Source organism: Barbus barbus (genome assembly GCF_936440315.1).
Source record: "Barbus barbus genome assembly, chromosome: 6".
In the NCBI taxonomy this organism is placed as follows: domain Eukaryota; kingdom Metazoa; phylum Chordata; class Actinopteri; order Cypriniformes; family Cyprinidae; genus Barbus; species Barbus barbus.
The window spans coordinates 40,123,892-40,142,915 of NC_136734.1; the positions used below are offsets into that span (position 1 = coordinate 40,123,892).

General features: G+C 41.5%; 1 protein-coding gene across 2 annotated transcripts in view; it reads left to right on the forward strand.

The window, feature by feature from the left end:
• Positions 1–17,759, forward strand: part of LOC306871338 (methylcytosine dioxygenase TET3-like) — a 32,975-nt gene extending 15,216 nt beyond the window's left edge. For both annotated transcript variants that reach the window (XM_079419177.1, XM_079419178.1), the window contains 9 exons: positions 2,194–5,116; positions 6,673–6,763; positions 10,284–10,377; positions 10,631–10,839; positions 11,450–11,600; positions 12,248–12,337; positions 12,798–12,935; positions 13,535–13,883; positions 14,719–17,759. In XM_079419177.1, the coding sequence (XP_079275303.1) occupies positions 2,242–5,116; positions 6,673–6,763; positions 10,284–10,377; positions 10,631–10,839; positions 11,450–11,600; positions 12,248–12,337; positions 12,798–12,935; positions 13,535–13,883; positions 14,719–16,427 (5,706 nt within the window). In that variant the 5' untranslated portion in view covers positions 2,194–2,241 and the 3' untranslated portion in view covers positions 16,428–17,759. The remainder of the gene's footprint in view (positions 1–2,193; positions 5,117–6,672; positions 6,764–10,283; positions 10,378–10,630; positions 10,840–11,449; positions 11,601–12,247; positions 12,338–12,797; positions 12,936–13,534; positions 13,884–14,718) is intronic.
• Positions 17,760–19,024: the final 1,265 nt, after the last annotated feature.

The window sequence follows — 19,024 nt, forward strand, 5'->3', positions numbered from 1 at the left end:
ATCTGTTCGGTTCTCACTCTATATGCTTGAGCTTTGTATTTTGATCGTGATAGACACAGGAGCAGGGGGGGTGTTGTGCGTCTTACCGTGTTCAGCTGTCTACTACTACGCTTTAAACCTCATCTGCAGTCTCTCGGGTTTTTCTTTTTCAGTTTTTTTTTCTTGCTTTGTGCTGTCAACCTTTGAGACAGTTGTTAATTGCGTATAACACTGTGGAAGCAGCATACGGTCTAAGTTTAAAGGGCACCTCATACTTCTGAGTAAAACCGGTTTTACAGTATCTTCTGGTTGGGCGTGTTAATGTTTTGGTAGTAGTTATAGCTGTGACTAAGAAGAGGGAGAGAGAGAGTTTTGGCAGCACTGAAAGTCCTGGCAGGCCTCGTATAATTGCCTAAGCACGTGCTTTCGGCTGTCAGACAGGTGTATGTATGCAGGTGTAAGGCATATAGATGTGTGTCACTGATCCAATACACATCTTGCACGGCGCATGTAATAAATCAACTCTCTGATGTTTGAAATACAAACTATCTAGTCCTTTTTTGTGTGTAAGTGCATTCATGTGGTGGCACTAAGACTGTATTGTGAAAGTTTTCTGCATGACGGTGTGCACGTGGGTGTTCATTGCATCACTGAAAAGAGGAAAAAGAGCCTGTTGTAACAATTGTGTGGTACGGCTTTTTTGAACAGTTGGAGTGTGACCAGTGTTGGTAAGTGGGGTACTAACTCACGCTTCACGTCTGACAAATGTTTTTGAAACACACACACACACAGTCTGCTCTGTGGCTGGCACACAGCCCATGGGGGTCTGACCAGACACCATCACAGAAGTGTCTGAACAACTTGCCCATTAGTATAACCTATCAAAAGAACTGTCACAATGAAGGCACAATAAGAGAGATTTGGACATTTAGTTACGAAGCTGTGAGATGAACTCTTCAACATGCAAGTCTTGTTTCAGAAATCTAAATGATTTCATTTTATTAAAAAAAAGTTAAAGTACTATAGATTATTTTACATAATTACTGCTTAAGGCACCAGAATAGACAGTTGCATGTTAGTTTTAATGTTTTAGTTTAATGTTAGTTTAGTATTAATGGGTGATTCGTTTCATTTAGCTGGCGTGATAAAACCACAAGGTCATATTTTCTAAGATATGCCTTCATCATAGACAAAGCACTCTGTATTTGATATCTGTGCAGCTAACATGTTTTTATTTCATCCACTTCTTCACATATAAGAACACTAAAAGCATTATACGCATCAATCACTTTGTCAATGATGATCAGATCATCTATTTGTGATGATTTGGTCTCTTTTAAAGCCACATTATGACCTAGAAGTGCCAGGAAGATCTTGTTCCATGTAGAGAATGCCCTTTCACACTTATCTGGAACCAGTTTACAGTTTCCACAACATTCATTTCACCCTTTATAGAAAAAAGCACAATAGATTGTTCAGAGACCAGTGGAGAGGATATTTGAAAACCAAGAACCAGGAAGAGGTTCTCAGTATGTTGACTTGGGCATTACCAGTTGTATTATAAATGTAAATATGGGTTTGTATTTGCATGAGACAGTTGAACATGATGCAGTCCTGTTCTGTCTCCATTGTGCCCTTGAAAAATGTACAGGTATGCTCAGGTTGTTTTAGTCAGAATATGCCTGGAGTTAGTGTATGTACATAATTTGGGCATAAATTATGCCCAATGCCGTAGTTTAAATTTGACAATAGACAACACTGCAATAACCAGTGGTCATTTTATGTCATCTTTGCGGAATGTGTTTTCTTGAGAGCAGAGAGGAAAGACAGAGAGGGAGCATGAGAAGAACATAAGAAGACCCAGGGATCTCCATGGAGCAAAGTATTATGTAGTCTTTTCTCAAATCAGGCAGCAACCTTACAGAGAATACCGAGATGAATCAGTCCAACAGGTCAGGGTATGTGTATATTTAAAAGAGGTCAATGGTTATGTCGCAATTCCGGAACAAAATACTATGATCTTTGTTTGAATTAGACTGCAATTGATATATTAAAATAGTGTTTGCCCTATATTTTTGTATGTAATAAATGCATCACAGCTACAAATGGTTTACAAAGAGAGAGTGTTGAATCGGATGCATGAACTCAAAACGTATATGAACTGTTAGTTTGCTGAAACATTGTCAAGTAACTCATGTTTTTACTCTTCCACAGACTGTTTCTGTGGTGGGTTCAGTGGATGGCCCCAGAGGAAAAGGCCAGATGGAAATTGGGTCCCATGACCGCCTGGATGAAGGCGTGTTAAATCAGGAGCTGTCTAATGGCCTAAGCAAACATGCAGCAAATGAAGAAAATATCTGTGATGAAGAAGTCAGAAGCGTGACCAGGGAGCAACACCAGCACAACTATCACGAGGGAGCTGGATGTATTTCCCAGACACCAGGTTGGGTCCCTGAGCATGCTGGCAAGTCAAATCCTGAATTTCAACAGGGTGCTTGGAATGGCCAAAATGCCAGTACACCAGTGAATGATGTGGATATGGAGGATGCACGAACCCTGGTGGCCTTTTCTGCTACTGTTGGCTCACTGCCACCTTTCACCAACCGTCAACTTTGTCAGACGCCTACAGCTCAGCTGTACGAAAGGTTCAATCAGGAAATGTCTAATGGAGGTGAGGAGGCCAGACAGAAAGGTGTGGATGGTGAGATGTACCCCCCTGAAGATCTAAACACTCTTCAGGCAGCACTGAGCAAGGCCCGTCATGGCCACAAGCCACCTAACTGTGATTGTGATGGTCCAGACTGCCCTGACTACCTGGAGTGGCTGAAGAAGCAAATCAAAATAGTGGTTCAAAACTCCCAGGATAAAGGTTCCTGTAAGACTCCGGGTGCTCTTCCACAGCCACATGCACAGCATCGTCAAGCTCAGTCCCAGCCTCAACAATGTGGAGGTAGCCCCTCATGTGTGCAAGACACAAATCCACATCCCCATGTTAACCAGCCTTCTGCTCCTAGACCCTTTGGCCCACCAGCACCCATTCCCTGTTCCCCGAGTGTTCTGTCCATAGCCAAGGAAAGAAATGTTAGCTTGCAAACAGCAATTGCAATTGAGGCTCTAACCCAGTTGGCTGCCACTGATCCGCAAACTGTTGTTCCTCCAGGTGCATCTTCACCTGCAAATCACCATCAGCATCTGCCAACATCCTATCCGCAGAGTATGCCACAAGTGGTCTCTTCATCATCTGGTCCTCTTTTGTCCTCCTCTGCTATGCCACAGTCCATCCCTCTGGGACAGTATCCTCAAAAGGAGCTGTCATGGGATCAGCAGAGACCTCAGTCTCAGGGTGAGGCCCCTGCACCAAACATTTTGTCTAGCCCATCTCACTATGCTTCCACATGCCCATCCTCCAAGTCCCCTTTTACAAGCGTACACCCGTCGACCCCCAATCCCCGACCCCAGCAGTGGAACCAGGGCACAGCTGGAAGCTGCGAGAAAAGCTCCCCTCGGAACCCATGGATGATGCTGAACACTGATTCCCAGCTTCGTTTTGTAAACCCATCCCAAGGCGGTATCGACCCAGTGTCCGAGCTAAAGCTGCTCCTTGGAGACACCGGCGCAAAGTATACCAACTCAGCCTTCAAGTTCCCATTCCCTCACCCCAGCTTGCAGGATGGTCGCAAGGGCAGCCTTACTGGGATGCCTCACATCAAGCAGGAGGTGGATGCAAAGGAGTACCTGGGCTCAGGGTGTGCATTCTTGGGCCAGGAGGGGTTGGTAAATGGCCAGCAGCAGTTCCAGGGTCAGCAGTTTTCCCCCACCATTAGGCACTCAACTCAGGCAGCACTACAGCAGCACCTTCATCATAAACGTAACCTCTTCTCTAATTCCCCCGCCTTCAATCCGTTAGCCCCCATGGCTTGTCAGAACCTTCGTAAGTGGTGGCCACAGACTATGCCCGAGGGTCCTGTAACTATCAAACAGGAGCACAAAGAACCCAAAAAGAAAAAGAGTTCTCCTCTTCTCAAGCAGCCAGTGGGTGGGCTTTTTGGTCCACTGGGCACACCTCTTCCAAAACCCAAACAGATTGTCATCAAGAAGCATAAACAGAAGGCTTCCCAACCATCTTTCCTCCCACAGAACCAGATTATAGTATCGAAACCGCCCCTCGTTTCCCCAGGATGTGCATCATTCTTATCTCCGCTTGCTCCATCTCTTCTAGGCATGGAAGCTGGGCTTCCCCCCTCTCAGGTGGCTGAGAGCCACCCAGCTCCAGCTCAATCTCAGGAATCCATTTTGAATAGCAGTAGTGCACCTATCTCTGAAAACGCTCTTTCTTCTTTTATCCCCTTGTCAGTCCCAGCACCATCCACCCAGAAGGTGACAGCTTGCTCAGGCCCAACTGGGTTAAATGATAGCATCCCAACAACCAGTATCACACCTCAAACCTCTACAACACAGCAGACTCCTTCTCTGGCTGGCATCAGTAACCTAGATCCAAAATTCGAGGAGCTTATTCGCCAGTTTGAGGAGGAGTTTGGGGACACCATTTCCTCAGCTTCTGCAGCAGAGACCCCAGAGAATGGTCCTGCTCAGCCAGCGGTGACCGAGTCACAACCAAACTCAGGACAAGCCCGACCCGAGTCACCATCCCCAAAGCAGCCAAATAACTGCCCTCCTTTTCTCACTAATGATTCTGAGCCCATGGATGAAGGTCAAAAGGACGGGGCTGAAAGATTGAACGAAAAAACACCATGGCAATCTGAGGAGCTCTGTACCATCAAACAGGAAAGTGAGGAATGTGAGGTAGACATGAAACCTTCTGGGCAGCCCCTGTCTGTAGCTCAAGATGCATTTCTGGAGCAACAGCACCCTTTCATTACACCTTTCTCCCCTCCGGCTAAACGTATAAAGATTGAGTCATCTGGTGGCGTGACAGTGGTCTCAACAACTGCATGTTTGTCTGCAGACAGAGAGAGGGCTGATTTGAATACTCCCACCAAGGATATGTTTCCTTCCTCCCCTTCACTTAAAGGTTTTCTTGAGTCACCATTGCGCTACTTGGACACTCCCACCAAGAACCTGCTGGATGCACCTGGAAAAGATACCCAACCTGAGTTTCCCACCTGTGACTGCGTAGGTAAGTGAGAGAATTCGATCCAGCAAAATATACTGGAGGGCAAGATCACTCATATTCTCAAACGGGACCAAAAATTACGACATTTGAAATTTTGTGATAGTATATTACTTCACACCACCCCACATCCCCTCACATTCTACTCATCATGAGAACATGAGACCCACTTAGCTAACTCACCTAGCATTTTTCAAAAAAAATTTTAAGATTTATTTTTGGCGTCATGCCAAAAAAGTGGGATTCGCTGGGAAAAGTGGGATTTGAACTCAGGACACCCGTAACACAAAGGCTTTATATATCAGCTCACTGCCCACTAGGCTATCGCTGCCGACAACGTAATTCATGTTTAATATAGTTTCACTTTCTTACAATATAGACTAAATTGATCATCAGAGTTCCCTTCAGGAAGCCCCAAGTGTTTCTCTTTCAACATATAGTTTCTGCATCAGCACATTTCTCAGGGTAATGTTGGGCCGTGTCTGAGAATGCACGCTCTATCAGGGGCCCATGCATTGCATTGGAGTTCTCTGTGCCTCTTGCAGAGGAACAATAGATTTGAAGAAAGGAGCCCATTGTAATTCTTTGGGCCAGTGCAGTGTACCGCCTTCTGTCTGTTCAGACGGTCGGTACAGTGAGTACAGCTAGTTTCTGCAAAGGAGGCATACACAATGAAGAGAGTCTGCTCATATATCATATGATATACTGTGGTCAGATATCAAAGAAGGGAGGAAATAGGGAGGACAGGGTGAGAAGAAATGGACTGCAACCTCTCAGCTTGGGCCTCGTATCTCTTATTGTGTCACTTCAGAGGTTTTGGTTAAGTGTGTGAAATTCGTATTAAACGTGATATATAAATATCAATATTCTTTGGCATAATTGAAGAAAGTGTGCATTTAAGGATAGTAAACTATGCCTGAACACTTGTTGAAGCTTGACTGTTGCTAAGAGCAAAGGACAATAGAAGGGAGGTTTCCATAGTGAATCCTTATAGCACTCTGTCAACACCACAGGGAACACCCTGTGTAATTTGATACTTGCAAACACACTCAAACCTGCCCCTAATGTAGTACCTTCAGTATTCTGCCATGTTAGAATATTTTTAGAATAGATTTTTGGCTTTTTTTCTGTCATGCTTTGTGCTTCTCTATGTAAAGCACTCATTTTCCCCATGCTGTTAGCTATTCTTACATCTATTGTTGGTGTTTTACTCTGCTGAGTAAGCAGGTAGTAAGCAACCACTAGATGTTTTTCTTCTCACAAACACTTAAAAAAAAAAAAAAAAGACTTGCGTAGGACGTTCCCACAAATCATTTCCTGACTTGTCACGCCTTTATCCCTTCATACACCCTGAGTGGAATGTGACCTTAGATTGCCTCTTTCCCACACAAGCTCTCTGTCCCATTCTCTCTCTTGCTCACCCACACGCGACTAACTCATAATATTGTTCTAATGGATTACACATTAGCGGTCTAAACTGTTAATATCATTTGGATTATTAGCCTTTACTGTACAAGAGCGTGTCCATGCTTTAACCTCCTATCACTCTCTGTCTCCCATAGATCAAGTCCTTGAGAAAGACGAGGGTCCATATTACAATCATTTGGGATCTGGACAAGACATGGCTTCGGTCAGACAACTGATGGAAAAAAGGTGAGAGGCATTATTATTGGTTCGGATATTATTCCATAATGTCACCTTCTTCACAGCTCTTGATGTATGCAAACACAGCCTGCAGGGCCATGTGGGATCCTACTTTAAAATCAAGATTTGGTAAGACTTTATATTGATGGTCCCTTTTGACCATTCTGTTGACACTAAGTAACTTTGCACCTACATGTCAACAAACTCTCATTAAAAGGTTCTTCACAGCGATGCCAAAGAAGAACCAGTTTTGGTTCCACAAAGAACCATTCAGTCAAAGGTTTTTTTAAAGAGCCATCTATTCCTTACCTTTTTATAATCTGAAGAACCTTCTTGCGCCACAAAGAGCCTTTTTGTCTAAATGGTTCCATAAATAACCTTTAACATCTGAATGGCTTCGTGAAACACCTTTATTTTTTAGTGTAAGTAACTTTGCAAGTACATGTTAACTTAATCTAACCCTAACCCTACCAGTCTACTAATACTCTATTAACACTCTGAGTAGATATAGGGGCAGCGTTACTTAGTCAACTGAATGTGTGAAAGGGACTATCAAAATAAAGTGAAACTCAAGACAGACAGGAAAATCACAAAAACTAAAGTGTGTGCCTATTGAATTATTTCTTGATCTACTATTAGAACAGTACAATTAGCTGGAGAAACTATTTTGAAGGTTGTATTTAAAGATCAGCTTGCTTTTTCTGTAGCAGTCACATTTCTGTCTTGTCCCTTTTTTTAGTAACATGCTACCAAAAAAGTAACTGGAAGAAGACAATTCAATGAGTATGAGTAACAATCAGACAAACTCAAGTGAAAATCCATTTATAGATAAAACTATATTTTCTACTGTTTGAAGCATAGTTTTAAACTTCAAAAACCACAAAGGACTACTACTGCCCCCACATCATTTGCTTTAAGAGTTCCCTAGCGACCCTGTCATTGTTCTGCCAGAGTTGTTTGGAAGTTCAGGCAGTTGGATCCTGGCAACAGATTCTTAACCAGCTGAGGATAAGCATCTCTCTTTTCTGCCATTTGCTCTCCCTTCACTCCTCCTCCCACCTTCCTTCTCTATGATCTTGTCCCCAGGGAATTTCTGACCCAGAATCCAACAGGAAATATTGGCATCAGCAGATCCACACAGGGGAGAGACAGGGAGACAGACAGGCAATGAATAACAGGGCAAGAGAGAAAGAATTTAAAGGAAATTAAAGAAGTAGGAGGTGAAATGATGAAAGGGGTGGAGTATATATTAAAACTTTAAGCAATGAGTATACTGTATATTTTTTTAATAGGATAGACGAGTGCTGTCATGCAGGCTGCATTTGTGACCCTGGACCACAAAAGGGTCAATATTTAATAAATAAGTTTTCCATTGATGTATGGTTGGTTAGGATAGGAGGAGGAGATTTGGAGGAGATGCAACTATTTGAAAATCTGAGTGTGCAAAAAAAATCTAAATATTGAGAAAATCACCTTTAAAGTTGTCCAAATTAAGTTCTTAGCAATGCATATTACTAATCAAAAATTAAATTGATGTATTTACGGTAGTAAATTTACAAAATGTCTTCATGGAACACAATCTTTACTTAATATCCTAATGATTTTTGGCATAACATTTTTTAAATTTTGACCCATACAATGTATTGTTGGCTATTGCTACAAATATACCTGTGTTACTGATGACTGCTTTTGTGCTGCAGGGTCACATTTGTTAAAATCGTATATGCTGTAAATAAAGTTAATTTACCCTATATGAGAATACTTGACATATTCCCTGAGGTCTGAAAACTGTATTTACTTATACTTTAATGATCCTGTAGAGGAATATGAAAACCTCCACAGGGTGTTTACCCCCTTTCCGCTTTTGGACAGAGTATCTCCACCTTTGTTGACCTCTGGTACACTTGTCCACTCTCGTTGCTTTACTTGAGAGCTGATTGAGGGCATAGAGTCTGTATTTCTATAGCCTGAGTCATCTCCTCTGAGATAAGGGGGAGCTGGTGGGTAGAGGAAAAACCTTCCCTTTGTTTGTCTGTCAGACAGTGACTACAGCCTCCTTAAGCCTAGGCTGACCCTTTTGTGGCCTTTGACCTCATAGCCCACCCCTGTGGATCTTTGAAGCTTCTCTTTCTAGACTAACTGAACAGTATTTATATTTAGCACATACTGCTGTCATGCTCGTGCACGAGAATTTTATTTGAGGAGACAAGCAGTTGTTGACTGAGAGCATGACTGATCATATACACAGTATTGAAAGGTTATTATAAAAGGTTGCTATAAAACAGTTATCAAATGTAATCGTTAACATTTTCATAACTAACTGTAATTTAATTACACATTTTTTCTCAGTAACTGTAACAGATTACACTGCATATACACTTGTGTGTAAACATTAGGACTGAGTATCACAAACTGCTTCAATATATCACATGCATCACATTACATGTGGAACTGTTCAATACAAAAGAAAAAGAAGAAAAAATGACAGAAAAGGAAAAAAATCAGCTATATGCAAATTAACCCACATTTGGTACAATGTGTACAATTTTACAATTTATTCATGGAGAGATCCCGATATCTCTGGAAATGGACAAGAGAGGGCCTTAAAAAATGTAGATACCAAAGGAAAAGTTTGTTTAGAACCAGAATCCAAAAGGATATTGAGATATCGCTAATACTTCTTGAGTTATAGGCATGCAAACTTTGGGGGGAAAAACTTAGGAAGTGCTTTTTTCCCATTTTTGAAGTGTCCCCATTGAAGTATAGTACTTCAAGAATTGCTAAATACAACAGATTTTACTAATAGACCTACTGATCTCTGTGTAAAAATAAAATAATGATGCTGCCATCTTTCTAAAGTTATTTTTGCCCCCCTGTAATTTGGCTATAAATCAAAAATTGCCATTGTTGACCTCCCTGTAAAAATCTGTGGGTTACTCAGTAAATATACATCCATGACATTTAATATTTTGGTTTTCTCATTCATTTATATATTTCTTTCAACCGAATAAAAATGATAAAAATCTAAAATTTAAGCCGGGGACCTCTGGTTGAGTTGACACAGAATGACCCAGTATCATCATCTTTTTTTTTTTGTTTTTTTTTTGTTTTTTTTATAATTCCATCATTACTGAAGCTTTACCAAACTCGAACTGCTTAAATCCTTGATTTGATTTCTACAGGCATGCACCCAAATCTGTACTAAGTATGAGGTGACTTAAATGTGGTGGGCTGTTGTTTTCAATTCAATTCAAGTTTATTTGTATAGCGCTTTTTACGATACAAATCATTGCAAAGCAGCTCTACAAGGAATTTAAGTTTCCACAATATATTTATATATTGCAGAACCTTAATATGTTTGACTTATGGCAAAATTTGGTAATTCTGTATGTTGTCTGAGCGTTGGCATCCTCCGAAGTCCTCTGAGGGGCTGGCATTATCTTTTCTCAGGTGTTCGGTCATCTCAGATCATTTTCGTTTTCAAACTGTAATTGTTTGTCACTTAACGTCTGTGCCCTCGTTATGGCAGGTATGGGGAGAAGGGCGAAGCCATTCGTATTGAGAGGGTGGTTTACACAGGGAAAGAAGGAAAGAGCTCTCAGGGATGTCCTATCGCTAAATGGGTAAGTGTGCAAATAAAATACTTCCAATTCAGGTAGCCCAATGCTTTTAGATGACAAATCAGGCTTAAGGAAGTCCTGCATAATTAGGCTGGCAACAGCAAGTCAGTTTTTAATTTACAATACCACAGCAGTCAAAGTAGTCCCTCTCAATGATTACTTAACATTGTGATTTCTGCTTTGCTGCTATAAACACACCAACAGCTCAACATCTATGAAATGCCTTTATCGTTACTGACTGTCTGTCTCTCTGTAGGTGATTCGTCGCAGCAGTGAGAAGGAGAAATTGTTATGCGTTGTGAAGCAACGGCCTGGGCACCACTGTGCCAATACAGTTATTGTTGTTGTCATCCTGTGCTGGGAAGGCGTGCCCCGTGCTCTGGGAGATAAACTCTACAAAGAAATAACAGAAACCCTCATCAAACACGGCAACCCCACCAGCCGTCGCTGTGGACTCAATGACGAGTGAGTTTCCAACACAACTAATATGTTTTTGACTGATAAGTTTGAACACAACTGATATGTTGATGACTAATGTTGGGCATAATGTGGGTCTGATATATCTATGCATTGGTCACATGCATCAGGTGGAGTTATATTGGATGGTTTACTGCCAAAGGTTGTTGACCTAAAGACAGTTTCTTATGAAATATTGTGCATTATAACCAGGTTGCATTTTTCAAGAGTTTTCAGAGAAATAATGAAATAATAATTTGTGCAAGTCACATTTTTGACTAATATTGCAAAGGTCTTACATCATATATATACATCATATCGTGGTGGTGGTTGAGGAGAGACCCCCCACATGATTGTAAAGCACTTTGGGTGTATAGCAATACTTAATAAAGCGCTATATAATGCATCATTCATTCATTCATATAATTATGTTTAATTACACACTCTACACAAATGCAATCATACATGCTCCCTATTTGTATCTTTCATAAGACTTATGAAATCTCCCAATGCTTGTAGCTAATGTATTGTTCTCACAAAGCATGATTTATAGTAAAAAGGCTTCAGAGGATGTCATCCATTGTAATTTAATTAAACTCATTGTGGATGCCTTTTGCAGTCGAACCTGTGCATGCCAAGGGAAGGATCCAGAAAACTGTGGAGCTTCCTTCTCTTTTGGCTGCTCCTGGAGCATGTACTTCAATGGATGCAAGTACGCTCGAAGCAAAACCCCTCGCAAATTCAGACTGCATGGAGAGCACCCCGAAGAGGTTAGTTTCACATAAAAATGTGTGGTTATTTTTACAAGCCTAATAAAAATAAGTTAATTTTACCTCACCCTAGCTTTGCTGTATTATAATTGTATATAATAAAATATATATTTTTTAAAAAGTTTAAAAATGTTCAACTATGAATGGAATAATTTACAATTACTTTTCTCTTTGATTATAATTACACAATGTGTGTTGCATTTTGTTTCCTCACCAAGATATGAGTTGCCATCCAAAGGTCTTAAATTTAGTATCTGCTCCCATCAGTGTCCTGGTCTGGGTGCCACCCAAATACTACACTCAATTTACAATAAAAGCATTTGAAGTCGTTGCCAATCGATTTTATACTGGCAGATGAACTTGCACCTTGTTTATTAAATAACTTCTGGTCATGTATTACTATTATAAGACATTTTGGTTAAAAGACTTTCCAGTTTTATGAAAGTCACCATCTTTGATACTTGGGAGCTGGGAGAAATAAGGAAAGGGGAGTTGATTTCATTTATTTGTTTCACTCATATAAGCTGTGATATGACTATTTTGAGTCACTGTTAATAAGTCGATCCCAAACCCCGTCTGTGTGAGCAATAGCCTTTACTCTTCACGATAGCCCATGTAAACTCATTTGCTATTTTTTTTTCGTACAGGAGGACAATCTCAGGGATAACTTCCAGAACTTGGCCACACATGTGGCCCCTGTGTATAAGATGCTGGCTCCCCAGGCCTACGATAACCAGGTTTGTTTTATTAGAAATTTCACACTGCACTAAATGGTACACAGTTTTTACCAGTAAAAGAACAAACGTAATGTCTGCACATTGAATTAACTTCTCCATAAAAAAAAAGAGTTAAGAGTTGTACCTCAGTTTGTTATCTGTGCCTGACGAAGACCTGATGGTGGAAACGTTGCAATAATTTTTATTATCTTTTACTATAATTTTTTTTTTCACCTGAGCCCTATTTGGGTTTGTGGGATGTGCGCAACTTTAATTTTGTCTACACAGTTTTTACCATTCATTAACATTAAACCAAACCGCTTTTCTGGTAAATGTGGAGTTTTAGGTGATCAAGAAGTTTGTGATTTTAATGTTTCAGAACTTTTATTTGTGTTACGGTGAATTATGCTGAGGTGTTACAGAAACTGAATTAATCATTTGTTTATTTAAAATAATGATTTTATTTTTCTGTGTTATTCAGTGTTTAAATGAGAAGATTGCTTCAGATTGTCGGTTGGGTTTGAAGGAAGGACGACCATTTTCAGGAGTCACTGCATGCATGGATTTCTGTGCACATGCTCACAAAGACCAGCATAACCTCCACAATGGTTGCACTGTGGTATGTTATTTATCATTTATGATTATATGTAAATAATGTGTGTTGGTTAGGCTTTTGCATTATACTTATTTTTAAGTGAATGAATGCTCTCCGGAGATGTACTGTGGTCACTGTCAAGAAAAATACTATTACAGCACACACATTGTAAATTGTTCCTGTACATATAAATGAAAAGGATTCACTGGTCAAATTTAGATTTGTGTTTGTGTTTGATAGGACATTTACCCTATATATGGAATTAGTTCACACTAAGGACGATAACTCTAAAGATAACTTTTGGCGTCCACACCAGCGAAAGATATCGTCTGTTTATTCTCAGTGCTTGCTCATCTGCCGCTTTAAATTCTTGAGCTCGTGACAGCAGGATGGATTCTGATTGGGTGTCAATGTTTTTATCGTTCATCAGCTGGAAAAAATTGTTCTGAAAGTGATTTCAAAAATATTGTTTCTCTGTGCCTTTATCGTTATACGTGTGGTGTGGACTCTGCTACTCTTTAATATTGACAACGATTTTTAGAACTATATCTTTATCATTATCTTTATAGTGTTCGTCCTTGGTGTGAACGGGCCTTTAGACTTCCTAATTTTGTTACTTCCAGGTGTGCACTCTTACGAAAGAGGACAATCGCAGGGTGGGCATAGTCCCAGAAGACGAGCAGCTGCATGTGCTTCCGCTCTACAAGATCTCTTCAACCGATGAATTCGGAAGTGAGGAGAACCAGCGTCTCAAAATGCAGACAGGAGCCATCCAGATGCTCACTAACTTCCGTCGACAGGTTAGAAAACTTCCAGAACCTGCTAAATCCTGCCGGCAGCGTCGGTTGGAGGCCAAAAAGGCTGCGTCAGAGAAGAAGAACAGGAAATTGCAACTTGCAGAAACCCCAGAGAAGACGATTAAGATGGAGATGCACCACATGGAGTCACCCCACCTTCAGCAAGGCAATAAAGGTCAGTGGTAAAATATCAGTTTGTCTCTATATGCATAAACCAGCTCATGTAAAACTCTAAAAGGGAGTTAAATTAACTACTGGTTGTTTAATGTAAAGGACTACTGATTTGGCTGAAGTTGGTAGTATTTTAGAGATTTGCTCTTTGGACTTTGTAGTGTCATTATTTACAGCAGTGGCCAAAAGTATTAGAACACTTGGCATATTTAAGAGGTTTCAGTTGTTTTTGTTGAATTGGCGATTACAACACCGATAAAACAAACTATTGTCGGAACTAACTGCGATGGAAGGAATCTGCTGGAACATTAAATATGATGGACTGGCCTCCTCAAAGTCCGGACCTCAACTCCATTGAGCAAATTTGGGGCGAGTTAGAAAATAATCTAGACAGATCTATTGTACATTCAAGAAAAATCCTTTGGCTTGAGTTGCAGAAGGCATGGGATAACATTAGTGTTGAAGTTCTCAGGAAATATATTGACACTATGCCAGAGAGATGTGATGCTGTAATCGCTGCAAATGGTGGACATAACCAAATACTAAAGTTAAAAGTGGATAATAACAGTACGACTCACTTCATCTGATATATGTTGTGCTCCGAGCAACCTTCTGCATGTTTCACAAACATTATGAAATGAAATCAGATTTTGGAGGCAAACAAGTAAATATTTTCAGAATTGTCAGGTGTTCTAACAATTTTGGCCACCACTGTAAATGTAATTTACCATCCCCATTTAAGGTGTTGAACTTGAGCTCTCTAAACTTATGAAACTGACACTCAGCAACTATAAAATACACATTTACTACATCATTTTTTTTGTTTGTCTGTTATCTAGCTATTCCAAAACAGGAGGTGAAACCAACCATCAAAAAAGAGCCTGTCGACCGCTTCCAGCCCTTCAATGGAGCCATACGTGGCTACCCAGCACTAGGGAACGGCAAGACACCCTCTGATCCTCGGAGCATGAACAGTTCATTATCATACCCTGGAAACTATGCAAGAGGTCGCATTCCTACCAACGGCCAACCTCCTGCGCAGAGCCCCATCAATGGCTTTCACCCCAACCTCCAAGAGATACGCTATGGTTATTATAACTATCCTCCCAGTGCACTTTTTCCTCCTGAGCTCTTGGGATATGATAATGGAGCCTGGCCCAAAGCTGGAGAAGCCTCTGCCGCACCATTTGACCAGAAGCCAGATGTTCAGTGTCTCCAAGCCAAGCTGGCACAGGCCTATCCCAGCTGCCCGCAACAACAAATGGCTGATGCATCCATTCAAGGGTTCCCACACCCTTCTGAGGTTTCCCAGTCTCCTGTTCCATCCAGTCGTACTCCATCCCTGGAGCAGACACACCGCTCTACGCCCATCATCAAGCAGGAGCCAATGGATGTGCCACTGTATGATGGCAGATCAGATGGGCAAGCTCAAAGCTGCCCATCCACTCCCAGTACCACACCAAAACCCGAAGGCTGGCCTGGGCACAAACCAAACGGTAGCCTTATCCCTAAAGGCTGGGATGGAAATATCAGACCAGGTCCGACCAATTCGCCTTTCACTCCGGACAAGCAGAGGCTCCACCAGCAACCTGAACACCCTCAGTATCTACAGCAGCAACAATGGAATTCCTATTCCTGCCCTAACACTCCAATGCCATCCCCTTCCCCATCTCCGTCCCCATCCCTGAAAGCAGGTCCATCACCTGCACCTTCTCCACTCCCGTCCACCCCAAGACAGTGGGGTAGCCCTGCCCCAAGTCCCCAACCTAAAGCATGGGGTCCTTACGGACCCATAGGTTATGGCATTGGTGGCATAAGGCAAGGCAGTCCTGCTGGTGCTTTCCCCGATAAAATGCTCTCCCAAGCAGGTGAGAATTGTGGCTCTGCACCTTTGGGACTCCAGGAGAAAGCGTGGAAATCTGGTGGCGGCTCAGCAGCAGGGAACACACCATCTCCAGCTCCTGAGGGACGCTTGTTTCCCGACGCGCTGCAGAAGTCAGATAATCAGGCATGTTGGGACAGCGAGGCAGAGACCCAGAGCGAACGTGACCCCGAGGAGGAAGAGATATGGTCAGACAGCGAACACAACTTCTTGGATCCCAACATTGGCGGAGTAGCAGTGGCCCCCACTCACGGCTCAATCCTGATCGAATGCGCCCGGCGGGAGCTTCATGCCACGACGCCACTCAAAAAGCCTGACCGCTCGCACCCGAGCCGCATATCCCTCGTCTTCTACCAGCACAAGAACCTGAACCAGCCCTGCCACGGTCTGGCTTTGTGGGAGTCCAAGATGAAACTCCTAGCCGAGCGAGCGCGACAGAGGCAGCAAGAAGCAGCTCTTTTGGGTCTCTCACAGGAAGAAATTAAGGCCTATGGGAAAAAACGCAAGTGGGCGGCTGGATCGGCAAGCCCGTCCCCTGGACAAACCAAGGACAGACGTGAGGGTATAGTGACACGGATGGCGCCCACACAGAATACCACCACCATAATCACAGTTTCACCCTACCCATCCACACAGCTCACTGGTCCATACAGTCGATTTGTGTGAACTCTTGCAGACTGTTGCCCCCTGGAGCCTGAGATGGGAATAGAAATGATAAGGATCATGAATCTAACTCCTTTACCATTTGCTTCCCCTCTTCTAGCTCCAACAGCTCTCTTAGGCCACCACAAGGGAGGGAGAATAGAGGACGGGGCACTTTTTTCACTTTTTTTTTCTTTTACCTCAAATTTTGGCAGCAGTTTGGGAACTCCCCAAACGGACATGCTGCCTATGGTGCTCTTGCTCTCTCCAACGTGGGAGGGATTTCCATAGCTATCCCTCCTTAAGTGAATTTGATGATCCTAATTATTATTGCTCTATTATCAATATTATTACAATTGCTATTGTTACTGTCAACGTTGATATTACAGGTATTGTTATTATTATATTATGAAGATGACTATTTTTTATTTTATTGTTATTGTTTTTTTCATCATTGTTATTTTTTTTTGCCCTCTCTTGACTAAGAGGGACCTCCTTTCTTCATTCTCGCTTGTTCATTATGAACATGAGAACAAGCTAATCAGCATTTTTGTTGCGCTTTTTGCCTCTCCCACCCCCAACAACCTCTCTATATTAATGAAGCGCCTTCACATCATTGCAAGTCACATTTCTGTGATTGCATTAAAGCATCTTTGTGCTAGTCACTGAACGCGTGACCAAGAAAGGGAGGACCAGATACCAGCTTGGGCCTTTCTGTTCGGTGCCACTGATGAAATCTGTAACGTTTCTCATCCCTTCAAATGGTGCTTCTTTTCTGTCTCAAGTGTCTCTAATTTTGACCTCACAATATGGAGGCAGGTGCTGGACCTGGGTGCTCTTTAGCAGCAGATGTCAGTCATGTTCAGTGACAGGGACCTCACAGTCCTGGTAATTGGTTCAGCCTTCTATCGTGTCACCTGATTGGTGCCGACTCATTTGTCTGCAGTTTCATTGGCCATTCTTCACTACCCATGTGACATTTTCAAGTTCTCTAAGGTGCTGATAGTGCTAGCAAAAATCCACCTTGATTGAACCGCCCTAAAGAGCTGCAGATAACCCACCGTGGGTCTTAAGCATTTTCACAATTCAGACTCGGCTCAAACAGGGAATTCCAAAATCATCAGCCAGTTATTATTGGCTTGAAATTTTGCAATCTATTCATGTGTTCAGTAGAGTAGAGACTTGCACTGCAAAAAAAGATTTTCTTACTTGGTATTATTTTTGTCTTGTTTTCTAATATAAATATCTAAACATTTTTGAATCAAGATGCATTCACATGACAAGTAAAATGACAAGATATCAAGTCTTGTTTTCAAAAAAAAAAAAAACTGTTTTTGCATAAAACAAGCATAAATATCTACCAATGAGGGAAGAAAAAGGTTCTTGTTTAGCCTTTGAATTAAGAAAATTTTTCATTAACTTAATATCTTGAGTCATTTTACTTGTCATGTGAATGCATCTTGATTCAAGAATTTTTAGATATTTATGCTAGAGAACAAAGTAAAAATACTAAGCATGAAAATCATTTGCTGTGTGGAGCTGCGGTAGGTAAGAAATTGTGATTTTTTTTTTTTTTTTTTTTTTCAACAACAAAAAAATGAATAATGACTTGCTACAAAATTTCCATTATGGATGAGTATCAGTAGATTTGTAACATCACTGTATCTGGTTGTATCTGTATCTGGACACACAGGGTAAAAGCTAGAGGGCGACATGCCTAACTGGTTCCCTTAGATGCCAGTTCTTGTTTTTATGTAACACGACTGGCCCTGTGTAAACTGAACATGTCTTCCATGCCCTGATTTATCTGTAGTTACCCATTTGTGATGATGATGATGATGATGATGATTTTATTCGGAGTCTGATATTCTTTTACCCGCTGCTGGTTACACCCACCAGCCTAACAGACAGAGCACATTTCTTGGAGTTGGTGCTACCATGAGCCTTTATGCTCCTGTAAAGTTGCCCCTCTCGTTACAAGCAGCCCTCGTCTCTCGTTTTGCCCACCTATACCTGGAGTTCATGGTGCTGATTGGCAATGCATACGGTTTCAGCTCAGTAGTTCGTGCGGGTGCATGCATAACTACATAATGCACGTGTGTGTGTGCGTGTGTTTGTGGATTCCTAAACTGGTTAGAATGTATGTGAATGCCTGTCTGTGAGCTACACACAGAGAGCAATGCAGGGCTGCTGCTGGTTTACACAGGGCTGTAAGATGCTTGACACTCACAGAGGAGATCCTGGTGCTCATGAAGTGGTCCTAAAGCTCTTTACCTCATGTTGTACAGACACTGGTCCCAGTCACAACATGCTATAAACACACGGCGCTACAGACTGCAGGCTTGCTGCCTACATCCACATTCGTACCTTCTTTTTTATTCTTATTTATTATATGATAACGATGATTATTGTTAATGTGATTGCTGTTGTTTTATTTTTATGATGATTTTTTTTGGTTTGTTCATTTTAGAGAAATTGTAAATATTGAAGAGAGGATTTTATAAAAGCACTTTTAATCTTGATTTTAATGAGAAAAAAAATAAGAACGGATTATTGACAACTTGAAACCTAGTTTTTGTTTTAATGGAATTTTATTGGGAGGGATAGAAATGTAAATAGTT